This window comes from Trichechus manatus, unplaced genomic scaffold (assembly GCF_000243295.1).
Source record: "Trichechus manatus latirostris isolate Lorelei unplaced genomic scaffold, TriManLat1.0 scaffold00116, whole genome shotgun sequence".
Classification (NCBI taxonomy): Eukaryota; Metazoa; Chordata; class Mammalia; order Sirenia; family Trichechidae; genus Trichechus; species Trichechus manatus.
Window position 1 is genome coordinate 2,220,191 of NW_004444052.1, and position 14,066 is coordinate 2,234,256.

General features: G+C 42.8%; 1 protein-coding gene across 1 annotated transcript in view; it reads right to left on the bottom strand.

The window, feature by feature from the left end:
• ANKH (ANKH inorganic pyrophosphate transport regulator) overlaps positions 1-14,066 on the bottom strand; it is a 161,387-nt gene that overhangs the window by 53,902 nt on the left and 93,419 nt on the right. Inside the window, exon 2 of the mRNA XM_023738422.1 lies at positions 10,954-11,203. Within this exon, the coding sequence (XP_023594190.1) occupies positions 10,954-11,203 (250 nt within the window). The remainder of the gene's footprint in view (positions 1-10,953; positions 11,204-14,066) is intronic.

Genomic DNA, 14,066 nt, shown 5'->3' on the forward strand with positions numbered 1-14,066 from the left:
CAGACAAACATTATCAGCAAAGATTAAATAAGATATTCAGCTATGTCCTACCTCACTGATACATGTTTAGACTACATATGAAAATAGTAATTTCTTATTTTTTCATAGTGCTTTTACATGGTGCTTTAAGAGGAGGTGTTCCTACTGTTTTCATCCTTTTATAAATACAGATATGAATGTACTTGACAACTGAAATCAGAAAGGTGACAGAGTGCAGGAAGGGTCTCACTTGATGTGAAATAATAAGACCCCTCCCCCAATACTTCAAAGTTTGGAGGATGACTTATTACCACATTAACTGGTAAAAAGAAGTAAGCCTCCTCCCTTGGGGAAATCAGTCTTGAACTATGGGGATTTTGAATTACGTGAGGTCTTCGGGATAACATCAAGGACATTTAAATGCACATATGGGAATCCCAGGAGGAGGGAGAGATGCAAGTGAGTGATTTCGAGGGTCGGAGGCTGTCACGGCAAAGACATCAGAAAACAAGGCTGGACAGTCAGGTGCAGGAGCAGGGGTACCAGCCCCCAAGGAGGGGCAGACGTGAAAACCCAAAAGGCGTGCAGCCAGGTGTGGTGTGTGGAGGGGCCGTCAGAGCCACTGAGGCAGCACGACAAAGAGAAAATCAGGCAGGACCACGTCCCGTGACAGGGAAGGAAGAGCTCCGGGAAGATGGGATTAGTTACGGCGGGGACGTCGAGGGCAGGGGCTGCTGCGATGTGCCGTCCTTCTGACCCGAGGACTCACAGAGATGAAAAGCGGATTACAGGAGGCTTGGTGTGAGACCAGAGGCAGGGATGGAGGCCACATCAGATTTTGCTTTTGCAGTGAGGTAACCGAGCGCACTCAGACATGCGCTGAACTGACAGACAACGCTAGGCCAGAGTGAACTTGTGGCCTAACCGCCCACACGGTCCACTTTGGTGCCGTACCTGGCATTCGTGCCTCCAGGTTTGCTGTTGCTTGCTGTTTATTTGTACTTTTGTTTTCATTCAGTCAACAAATGTTCCCTGTGCTGGGACTGCATGGACACTTCCCACCCAGGACATACACTGCTGTTCCTGCTCTACCGGAAGGGCCATAGGCATTGGCAGAGGCGGCCTTGCTGGGTGAGAGCAGTGCAAGGGCGTGGGGCTGGCTACAGAGAGCCCGCAAGCGGGAGCGCCCTGGCCACGGGGCAAAGGGAGAGTCAGTGAGAAACAACCGCCCAGTGCACGCATATGTAGCGGCAACGCTGGGAGCACCAGAACCTGTGAAAAGCTGGGATCCAGAGGGTGGCTAGAGAGAGAGAGAAAGACGAACTATCTTCATGTTAGTCTCTTGGGTAGCTGCAAGAAGAGACAGGACATGGGAGCCTTCGAGAGTGGGGTATGAAGTTTGCTTATGATGCCCAGTGTTATGGATTGAATCATGTCCCCCCAAAACATGTGTTGAAATCCTAACCCCTGTACCTGTGGATGTAATGTAATGTAATATAATGTAATGTGATGTAATGTAATGATCTTCCATAATGCAACCCAATGTTATGTTAATTAGGCCATGCCAGCATAGGGCGGGTCCTAAACCTAATCACTTCTGAGTTATAAAAAGGACAGATTAGACACAGAGGCAGGTGCGCAAACTGGGGAAGACAGATGCCACTTGAGTATCGCCAAGGAATCGAGGAACACCCAGGGCTACTGACAAGGAAGAATCGACAAGACTGAGACCCTGACTTGGACTTCTACCCTCCAGAACAGAGAAAATAAATTGCTGTTCTTTAAATCCACCCCTTGTGGTATTTGTGTTATAGCAGCACTAGGAGACTAAGACATCCAGAAACGTCAAGATCAATATAACTTCTCTTCCCTTTGTAAATATACCTATTTATTACAACGTTTTAACTAAAACATCAAAAACTTCCCTTACACAGGGTGAAAGTTTAACAGAGTCTGAAGGCCAGCTGACTGGCCCCGATTGCGAGCCCAGTTTTCTGACTGTGAAAATGCATGCCCCCCTCTCTCCCCCACCTTGAGCACCCAGCTCGAGCTGGCTCTTCCTGCTCCCCAGGTTTCCGGGCACTGGGGGACCTATGGACCCAAGGCTGCCTTTGCTTCTTTCTCCCAAGCTGTCTTACTTGCTCCTGTTCCTCCCCTACAGAGTAGAAGACGAAGAATCTGAGTATAACTACGGAGAATCTTTCCACTCTGTGAGTGTAAAATCCCAGCAACTGATTCGCGTGCAATCTCTCCCTGTTTCCACCCAGATCCCCTCCCCCAAGCCCACGAGCCACTTCTAACTAGAGCTGTTGGCTGGGGATAATTTGTTTAAAGTGTTTTGCATATAGTCCGTAATTACCAGGCCAGCTGCCTTAGCAACATTTAGTAACCTTCAGCTTCTATAAATTGCCTTACCAAGATTGTTCTGAAACAGCCTGTATTCCTTAAGAAGAGCAGAATGTTTTAAAAATATATATTAAATATGGTTTTTGAGCAGATGCAAATGGATTTGATGATGGGGGTAGCATGAGGATACTGACTTGCCCTATTTACAGGCTGACAGCTTTAACTAACCTAACTAACCAACTGCTGAGGAGTTGCCTCTGACTTGTGGAGAGCCCATGTGTATCAGAGTAGAACTGTGCTCCATATGGTTTTCAGCAGCTGATTTTTTGGAAGTAGATCACCAGGCCTTTCTTCTGAGGTGCCTCTGTGTGGACTCAAACCTCCAACCTTTGGTCAGCAGTGTGTTAACTGTAGGCACCACCCAGGGACTCCTACACAGCTTCAACCCTGCCCAAACCAGGAGAAATCAAAGGGTCATGCAACTGCAGCTCCCCCAACCTCAGCCAATGGGGATGACAGACCATTTTCCGAATCAGTGGTTCTCAATCTTTCAAACTTGTTCTCCCCGTAGTTACTAACACTTGTTGCAAAATGCCATGAAATATTAATATTAACTGAAACAATTCCATATACACAATTTTCCATGGGATCTGAGGAAAAAGATTTTTTTCCGGCATTGTAATAACAGGATAATATATGTCTTTCTAAGAGGCAAATTTGAGAAAATTTATTCTAATTCAAGGAGTCCCTGGGTAGCACAAATGGTCAATGCTTGGCTGCTAACCAAAAGGTTTGAGTCCACCCACAGGTACCTTGGAAGAAAGGCCTGGCAATCTACTTCTGAAAAATCAGCCATTGAAACCCTATGGAGCACAACCAATGAGTTGGAATCAACTTGACAGCAACTTATTTATCTATTTATTTACTGGTTTTATTCTCATGAAAATTCTCGAGTTCTCAATGCCTAAAGATCTGACAAATACTATTTATTGACCCACTATGTAGGGTCATTATGAGTCGGAATCTACTCGACGTCAGTGGGTTTTGTTTTCTTGGTTTTGGATGTTCTGTTTAATAGGCTTTTCACAGGAGCAGGTAATGTCACACCTGGCAATGTATCAATTCCAAAGTGTGTGTGATTATATATGGCTGATTAAAAAAAAAAAAACCAAACTTGTTGCCGTTGTGTCGATTCTGACTCATAGTGACCCTATAGGACAGAGTAGAACTGCCCCATAGAGTTTCTAAAGAGCACCTGGTGGATTTGAACTGCCAACCTTTGGGTTAGCAGCCATAGCACTTAACCACTACGCCACCAGGGTTTCCTTATATGGCTGATAGCCTCATTTAATTCACTTTAGCAAATATGTGTGGAATGACTTGCATCAGACAGCGTGACAAGTAACCCAGCTGTGAACAGGCCGGTGTCCTCCACGAGGGCGGAGACACAGAAACATGATATCATTCATCTATACTCTGCACTGTGACCTTTCACCTCGAAAATATGGGGACGGGCATTGCAAACACTGCTTTGGGCTCCAAGGAGATATCAAAACCCATACATAATGTAAATTAAGGAAATGTGAGATTTTAACACAAGAGCAAAAATTCTATCTTGTTGGTATCAAGACTTGGTCAAGTGGGGTTCATAATAATTTACTGTGTGCTATCTATTCTTTCTAGGGAACATGTCTGATTCACATCTGAACACTGAGATCTACCCCAGCAGGTGTTCCATAAGTTTTGACTGAATAAATGCAAGAATTCACAATCCCCAATAGAAGTGACTGGAATAGACTGACTGCAGGAATGTCCACGATTCTTCCCTCCTCCCCGTATTCCTGCTCTCTGCACTGTGATTTTGCAGCTCCTCCTGGTTCAGGAGCTGAAGTCTATTTCCCCACCTTGGAACCCGGGCTGGCCTGTCATTTGTTTTGGTCAACAGTGTGTGGTGGAATTGCTGATGGGCCAGTTACAATTCTTGGCTTTAAGAGGCCTCATGTGCCTCTGCCATTTCTCTTGGAGCCCTGCCACAGCCATCTAGAAAAGCTCAGGCTACGCTGGTGGAGGATGAGAAACTATGTGGAAGGGAGCTCAGTGATCCCAGCAGTGGCCACCCAGACCAGCCTACAGTCAGCCCACAGCTCCCACTGAACCCACCAAGATCAGCAGAGCCACCTCCTGATGCTCACCTGACCACAGAGTCATGAAACCAGCCGAGCCCAAAAGAACTGCCCAGCTGACCCGTGGTGTGGTGAACAAAAATAAATGCTTGTTGTTTTCAACCACTAGTATTGGGGTGCTGTCTTACACTGCAATAAACTGTGAGACTATACTTGAAAGCTGCCTGTTCATTTCTCGAACCCTTGTCAGCTTATTATATCAAATGTACCAATCCACCTTTAAAGGGCTGCTTTGTAATCCATGAATAATGGAAACATTTGTTGAGAAAGGAAGAGTGGCAAACAGAAAAACTCTAAAAATTACTTCAGTTGCTCACAGCAGGAGCGTGCGAACCCACAAAAGTTTTGTTCCCCTGAGCCCTGCTGACGGGCTAGGCTGCTTCAGAACATGGAAGAGGTCTTAAAGGTCACTGTTGAGAGGAACTGGGTAAAGAAATCTAAAATCCACAGCAACGGTTTCTAAATCTGTGTGAATTAGGAAGCCAGTCAATACTTATTTCCATGCAGGTGAGACTAACTTGGACGCAAATGAAACCAAATAAAAGGCTGGCAAGTTTTCCTCCTTTTATAAATGAATTAAAAGGGAGAAACAGGAATAACACTGCCCCTTGACCACCGGCCTAAAATAAGGTCTGGTGATGGCAAACCCCATGCCCTGCAGTTTTTAAAAATGGTGTCTCAGAGATGAGTCCATGACAAGAGTCCACGGCTATCATTACACTTAAAAAAGGACACTTACTAGCAGCTGCCCAACAAAGGCCAAGAAAAACACAACCAGGAATAGTCCCAAGACTCCTGCAGCTTGGGTCCCCAGTGCAGGGCTATGGGTGCACGTGGAATGGACAGTAACTTTGGGCTGGGTGGATCGGGGGCTCTTTCCCTCACGATTCCTGGGGAAGTGCCTGTGCAGTCAGTGGAATCCCGTCCAGCCCATGTGCAAACGTCTCAAGGATGGGAGATGCCCATCTCACCAGCAGGTTCCAAAAAAAAAAGCAGAGAAAACATGTATGAAATGAAAAGGAATTCCTTAACTACTGCAAATGTAATGAAGAGGATCCAGTAAAAGGTTCTTCTTTTACTAAGGGCATACACAGTTAATAACAGATGATACCATGAAAGAGCTTTTAGAGCCCTTTGACCTCAGCCTATTGAAAATGCCCCACTGTGATCCATTAATTGATGCACAGAGATGCCACCAGGTTACTGGAGGCAAGGAGGTGGACCTGAAACTTGGTTTTCAAAGTCAATGATGTTCAAATGTGAACTCCCTTAGAAGCAAAGACAACCCAGGGATTGGTGGATTATTAACAGACACAGAAGTGTATGGAATGTTGAAGGTCATCCAGACTGGGAGAAATTCTAAGATAGAGGATCAGTCTTGGAGTCAGGATAGCCAATGCCCGGAAGCATAGTGGAATATGTAACACTTGAAAAAAAAAAAAAATCCTACTAAGGAGATTATGCAGAATGATAAACTATATCTAATTGTTCTAAATATGGAGCCCTGGTGGCACAGTGGTTAAGAGCTTGGCTGCTAACCAAAAGGTTGGCAGTTCGAATTCACCAGCTGCTCCTTGGAAACTACTCTGTCCTATATGGTTGCTATGAGTCAGAATCGACTCGACGTTGGCAATGGGTTTTTGGTTTTGTTCTAAATATACGGGGCTCAAGCATAACAATGATTGTGAGGATGGCGCAGGACTGGGCAGTGTTTCTTTCTGTTGTATGCAGGATCACTATGAGTCAGAACTGACTCGACAGTACCTAACAAGCAGATTATACAGAATAATAAAATATATCCAACTGTCCTAAATATTAAAGACTTTAGAGATCCCGAGGTTATAAAGAAGCAAATAAGCAGAACACAGACTTTTTTTTTGTTATTAAAGCTCTATTAAACATGCACATATGAAAATTAGAGTGTTGCTGGTTCTGACTCATAGTGACCCCATGAGACAGAGCAGAACTGCCTCACAGGGTTTCCTAGGCTGTGATCTTTATGGAAGCAGATCGCCAGGTTTTTTCTCTCGAGGAGCTGCTGGTGGGTTCAAACTGCCAACTTTTCGGTTAGCAGCTGAGTGCTTAACCATTGTGCAACTGGGACTCCTTGAAAACTAGAATAAATCTGCTTTACTCAAGAAGGTTGTCCCTCAGACTTGACAATAAATTCCCACTGGTATGGGTGGATCTCGGTGTGCTCAGAATAAAGCTGCATGCTCACGGGTCTAACGCTCTCCCTGCCTGCTGCCCCCCTCCCTTTGCCCACTCCTCTCTCCCTCCCGTGTACCTTCTGATGTTGTCTGCTGGGCTCCAAACCTACTTACCCAGAGCCCAGCCCCAGCGCCAGGCATTTGCTCTCTTAACTGTTACAATTAGCACCATGTGCTTTCTTGCTTTATATTTTTTTCCTGATTTATAAATGCATGGCTACAGTCTGCCTTCCACATCGTTTCTTCACCAACAGCCCTTCTGCTTCTGTTTTCTAGCCTTCACTACGCTCTGTCAAGTCCAGGGCTGGTTTTAACTCCCCGACTTTGACTCCAGTCTCCCTCTGCCTTCTCTGAAAAGCTCTGATTGCCTGAAAACAGCTCTCACCGACGTTCTTCTAGAAATCAATACTGAAGACACACATATACACTCTTCTGTGAACTATGTCTACTTTAGGAGAAGTGTGTATTGGGTCACCGTGCCTTCTGTACCTGTATCACCTCTATTCCCAATGTTTGATCAACAGGACCTGGAATGACATGAACATACCATTTGTTCAATAAATATTTTATTGACTCACTGATGGGACAGATGGGCACTGGATCATTTAAAACGCGAGTGAAACAAAGGGTAATTCTTATTCTTACTCTTCTTTAGGCCTGGGAAGGATAACTTATGGAATAAAATCCCCCAACACTCAAAGCAGGAAGATCAGCTCTATTAATACTAGCAGTGTGTCTCTTTACAATAAAATGTCCCATTCACATTAACGACATCAATGTGGGAAAATGGATGGATTTTATCAATGTTTGAGAATGTCTGAAAAGAGAATTACATTAGTTAAATGTACAGAAGGCACCATGCTGGGAAAAGTAACTGATATTTTAAAGGATAAAAAGGATCAACAGGTAAAGTAGGAAGCAAAGCAGTAAGGAACCAAGGGATTAGACGTTAAACCAAAAAAATGCACGACACAGAGGCGTCACCAAAACCACAGCCTGATGCTAGACACAATTAACAGACATGTTACAGGCAAGAAGAATCACCATCTAGAATCTTCTTTGGCTACAGGAAAATACTAATTTAGAGCACAGGCTCAAATTCTTGATTCCACCTTTGAATGGAGGATCAGGAGAAAATTAGAAAGGGTTATGCTAAAATGCAGCTCATCCTTTCAGATCTAGGTAAGAGATGGGTGGCTTCACGAGGCCTCAGTCCTCAACTCCCAAAAGATTTCATCTCTTTCTCTTCTGTGCTCTCACGTGTCCTTATAGAAATGTCAAAAAATGAGACAAGATCTTGATAAAAGGAAATAAATTCATTAATGCAATGGGGAAATAGCGCCTTAAAAAAGGAAAGCTTAAGGCAACTAGACTAGTTTTGCCTGAACAAAAGAACAGGGAAATTAAGTTTCAAACCTAGATTACTCTGGTGCATTCCATCCTGTGAATTTAGAAGTGATGAATTTGTAATAAGAAGCTTCTTGTACTTACTCTAGGCCCCACTCGGGAGTGGTTCGTGCAGGGAATCCACGCTATTTAATATCGGTCCAAGCAAACATCATTAGGAAGACCGCCTGAGAGCTCTCAGGCCAAATATATTTAGAGTGTCTGTTCTTTTGTTCTATCTATATCACTATTTCCCTGTCACGGGCTAAGTTGTCTGAGAGCTGACTGTTAGAGCTGATACGTGAGTAGTTGTTTTCATCATCACCAAGATGTGAAAAGGGTTGAAGTGTTTAATACAGGTTACACGTGAAGTAGAAAGCGGCATTGGGCAGGAACATGAATATTAAGTTTGATGGTAGGATAAGGTGGGGGATGGATGCCAACATTCCCGTCATGGAGCTTGTGGTCAAGATGATGGGAAACACAGAATGGGCAAGATGTCAGTATAAAAAAGCTAACAAAAAACCAAAACCAAACCCATTCCTGTCAAGTTGATTCTGGATCACGACGACCCCATGCCATTATAGAGTAGAGCTGCCCCATAGGGTTTTCTTGGCTGTAATCCGTATGGATGCAGATTACCAGGCCTTTCTTCCGCAGCCCCAGAGGATGGGTTTGAACTGCCAACCTTTAGGTTAGTAGTCAAGTGCAAACCATTTGCACCACCCAAGGATTTCAGAAAAGCTTACAGGACAAATAAAAAAGGAAAGAGGAGGTAAGCAAAGATGCATGATATAGCAGACACCAGAAAGCAAGAGAGCAATTAAAGAGTTAGGGGGAAAACTGAAAAGATGTCAATAAACTAGAAGAGGAAAATCATTAAAATTTGAGCCTTTTGTGTTCAAAAGAAATTGATATGGCTTTCTCAGCAATTGTAGAAAACATTTCTTTTTTTGTAGAAGAAAAGAAGCTGTAATTACAAAAATGTCAAGATTGACAAAAACAATTTTTAAATCTATCTGGGTTATAGAACCTTTCTGGTTTAAATTTAAAATTTTATTATTATATTTTAAAACTGAAAAAATGAGATTGAACTTGTAAAATGAGGTTGATTTTTATTTCAGTGAGCACATTTCTTCAGTACAGCTTCAGTAACACAGCACACTTAGCTTCTCTCCCGTAACTACTGACAGCTTCAAAATCTCATTCAACCATAGCTCAAATAGGAGTGCTAGATTTACTTAGAACCCAAATAAAAAGAATAGTAACAAAGTGGAGTTAATTTACCTCTTAGATAAGCCCCTTATTTTAAAAAAATATGGAATTTTCTCAAATATATATACTCTCACTGAAAATGGCCCAGATCAAATCTAGCTGCAGAAATTTTCTTCAAATAGCAGACAGATGTGCAAACACTCATTCCCTAAGTTACCAGTCAGGGCATACATTGAGGGAAAGAAAGGCATCTCCTCCCCAACCCCAACCCCAACCCCAGAAGCTCTGAGCACAAATTTAACGATCAAAATCAAAACTTTGATGGATTATTTGGCTGATCAGCAAACATGGTACTGTCCACACTGTTTACACAGTACAAAATTCTATGCTACATTAAAAAGGAAAACCACAAAGGTCCTACCCTGTTTACTTTAGATTCACAGTTATGTGAGTAAACATTAGCTTACACTCAGTGGTTTGGGTGACTCTTCTGGCTCCTGACATTCGTGGCTCCCATACAACAGTGCCAACTGTACGGTACACAATGGATTTGTGAAGTGTCATTCACAGTGCTTTACGCAACTGGGTTCAATAGACATGCACTCGATTTTTATGCCAGGTAAGCAAAGCTGTTTTAAAGCCAAGGAAATCATGTCCTTGAGGATCTTATCTCTGCCAAGAAGGTAGACGTAGAGCCCCCCACTACAGAAATGTGCCTTTCCAAGGCCTTGGTTAAACTGCAGGTCCGTCACCATATGTATGAAATAGCTTCCTTGTTGTTTCATGGAAAGAATGTTATAGCAAGAGTATTTACTCTTGTCTTTGAATAAAATATAATAATGTGTCAACAGTTAAGAGCTTGGCTACTAACTGAAAGGTTGGCTTCTGAAAGGTCATAGCCATGAAAACCCTACGGAGTAGAGCTACTCTGCACAGATGGGGTCGCCATGAGTTGGAACTGACTTGATAGCAACTGATCTGGTTGTTTTTATAGAAAATTAAATTTAATAAATAAAAAGTCTGTCAATCGTTCTCACTACCGAAAAACATTAATTTTAATCACCATACTTCATTCTTCAGATTAAATAAGTTTGTACAATAATGAATGTCTCTAACAAAAGCACTGTCATTTTGTTGACTTTAACCAAAAATCCTATTGCTGTCTAGTCGATTCTGACTCACAGTGGCCCTATAGGGCAGAGCAGAACTGCTCCCTAGGGTTTTCAAGGCTGTAATCTTTATGACAGCAGACGGTCACATCATTCTCCCGCTGAGTGGCTGGTGGGTTTGAACCACCGATCTTATGGTTAGCTGCTGATTGCTTTAACCACTGAGCCACCAGGATTCCTCTGACTTTACTGCATGCTAATCTCAGATACAATCACCTATTAATGAAATCACTCCCTCTCTAACACATGGTTTGGGAATCAGAGACACAAAACTATAGCTTCTCAGAGAAAACAGATTTCATTTTCTTGAGCGAGGAGCACAAACTCCATTCCTTCCATCGCCTGAAATCTTCATATTTCATAATTACTAAAGAAATCATATATTACAGTAAACATATTTAAGTAAGTTAAAAGGAAGAAGACGTGACCAAAGCTAGATTCTTCCAGGCTGGTCCGCATCCTCACCTATCAGGGTGTGGAAGACAGCGGCAATGGCGCCAGCCACCACCATGCAGAGGACGGCTTTGGTCCTGTCGCGCTTGCTGTTCACAAACACCAGACCCACGTTTTTAAAGTCGCTCATGGGTCCTGTGAAGAACTTCATTAGGGAGTACGCCAGCCCGTAGCTGGCCAGCATTTCGACTGCATCTTCCTTTACAGCAGCAATACCCCGGTTCAAGGCCTGTGGAGAGGGAAAGAAAACACACACACGGCATTAGGAATGTCGTGCCCTCTCAGGGGAATTGCAGGTCTACAACAGAACTCAGCAGATCATGTTTCTATAGAAACTCTAAGCAGCTTACAAGGGAAATCTCACTGTAATTTGATAAAGGTTACTGGTTTTCGTTTTTATCCAAATTAGCTTCGGTACAGATACCCATATGCTGGGATTAAAGTAACAGAAAAAAGCCAAGTATTTTATGTTAATATCAGAAGGCAATCTCAAAAAGTTTTGGTTTAAAACTGATTTAAAAACCCTGACATGTTTAATTTTATTTTATACTGAATCTACATAACGGTAGCAGGCATTCTAGAAAGGAGTGACCAATGGGATGGGAAATGGTTTCTTTTTTCTTTAAAAAGCTGTGCATGTATGTGTGTGTGCACATCATGTATACTTAAATACTGTGTATGTGACAGGCATGTATACTTTGTGTAAGAGTGCGTTCTACGCTATGAAAAAGGTACTGAAGGAATTTATAGCAAAAACCTGTGAACTGGGTAACAAAGGATACTATTTACCCAATTCTGACTGTATTTTGAACTTCAAATATATTCCTAAGCTCTGTGCAGACCAATATGAAAAGAAAATCTTTAGACCAAAAACAATGCTTTCAGATAAGGCTTGCTTCAGGAAGACATGGGCATAGACATCTTACTACTTTAACCGCCCTCCATGAGAGACTCTCTGAGGCCCTGGAAGCCTGTCTAGATGGCATTACCAAACTAACTTTTCCATCTACTAGACAAATAAATTGCCCCTGAAATGGTTCAAATGGAGGTCCAAGTAGACCTTTATTAACTAAATGTTGCCAGAACATTGCCTCTGTCTTTAGGCAACAGGCAACTGATTACACAGGACATTGAGATTTCTGTATAGTCATATTTTTAAAGAGAACATAGCCTTTGCCTGCCATTTGTTACTACAGAAACATAATCACATTTATAAAACCCATACACAGCCTCTACCACATAAACTAAAAGTGGAAGAAATACATTTTCCTCTCTGTAGCCTATTTCCCCCCACGTCTCACATACTTTGGACATGTTGTTAGGAGAGATCAGTCCCTGGAGAAGGACACCATGCTTGGTAAAGTACAGGGTCGGCGAAAAAGAGGAAGACCTCCAATGAGATGGATTGACACAGTGGCTGCAACAATGAGCTCAAACATAACGATTGTGAGGATGGCACAGGACCGGGCAGTGTTTCGTTCTGTGGTGCATGGGGTTGCTATGAGTCGGAACTGACTTGACAGCACCTAACAACAACAACAACAACGTAGCTTGTTTCTGTTATTCAGATAACTGTCAATTTTTTTCTACAATCATGATTTACAGCCCATAATCTGAGTACTACCTTGCTAGGACTAGTTAAAGCTAATTTGAACACTATAGTGAGCCAATGGGTGCTTGAAAGAGGAAAAGTCTGAGTGCAACAAAATAATTCAAGAATTAACCTTCAAATACACAGAATATGTAAGAACCACACTGTATTACATCATAATAAGGTAACGTAAATTCGATCTACTGTGTTTCATTGAATCTAAGGCACTGTCCTTTTGTAAGATACCTTATTAGCTTATATAAAACTAAGGCCCTTGGTGGTGCAAGCAGTTAACATGCTCGGCTGCAAAACTGAAGGCTGGCGGTTTGAGTCCACCTAGAGGTGCCTTGGAAGAAAGGCCTGGTGATGTACTTGTGAAACAGCCATTGAAAACCATAAGTAGCACAGTTCTACTCTGATACATCTGGGGCTGCCATGAGTTGCAGTCAAAGCTACGGCAACTGGTTATTGATTTAAAAAAAAAAACGCTCCCAGTGATAACTGTCAGATGCCATTGATTGTAAAATGTATCCCCATTTCAGAGATGCTGAAATGTGTGTGTGGGGGGGTGGAATGTGCCTATGAAATGGGGTATTTCATTTTACACTTAAAATTAGCTCTTCGTTTCAAAGGGTGATCTTGGTTTTGGTGCCTAAATATAACACAGCGTCAGCAGTCTGAGCATAAGTCAGGCAGAACTCATTAGCAAAACTCAAGGGGCTTCCAATTCAAATCTTTTGCTAGGCTGTTTCATTCCTTTCACCTCAGGAGAAACAGCTGACTGACAGAATGAAAACCTAAACAGTTAAACATTCTATGCAAAGCACTGTTAGGAAAAAATATATTGATGAGAAGATACCAGTGTGTAAAAATGATTTTAGAAGAATCTAGAATAAACATGTATGATAGCTGGAGGGATTCAGTATCATTCTCCTGACAAGGCTGGTATTATATAAGCTAGTTTCTGAGAACTGTTTCCAATTACATCTTTAATTCTTTTTCTTTTTTCCCAGCAACAACTTAAAAACTGCCCTCTTAGCTCTGCAGAGCACACACTCTGCCACAGGGCCTTAGAAATTGTCTCTTTTACCAAGGCCTAAGACCTTAACACCCTAAAACAAAGCAAATCCTCTGTTCAACAGGCGTATCTAGTCAGAGAGCTCCTGCTATGTTTCAAGACCCAACACTTGATAATCTAGCAAGTTAATTTCCTATTGAACTTCTGCAGTGAATGCTGGTGGCCCCCATCCAGGGTCCCTTTACTGAGCAGTGCGTCCATCCTTCTCTGGAGAATTGCCCCCAACAACTCTGGGTTGGTTAAGCACTGCCCTCTGTCCACAAGCAGCACACAGCCAGTGAGTGACTGACACAGGGTTGTGAAAGATCAGCTCCCTCGTCCCAGTTTGGGCCTACTCCATGGCTCCCCGTGGGATCTGGCTGAAGCGAGGCTCCAGTTGTAACCAGCTTTTTCTACTGCCCTGTCCTACCTTCCTCACACCCCTCTCCCGAGAGCATTCGCTCAATAAATTGCTTG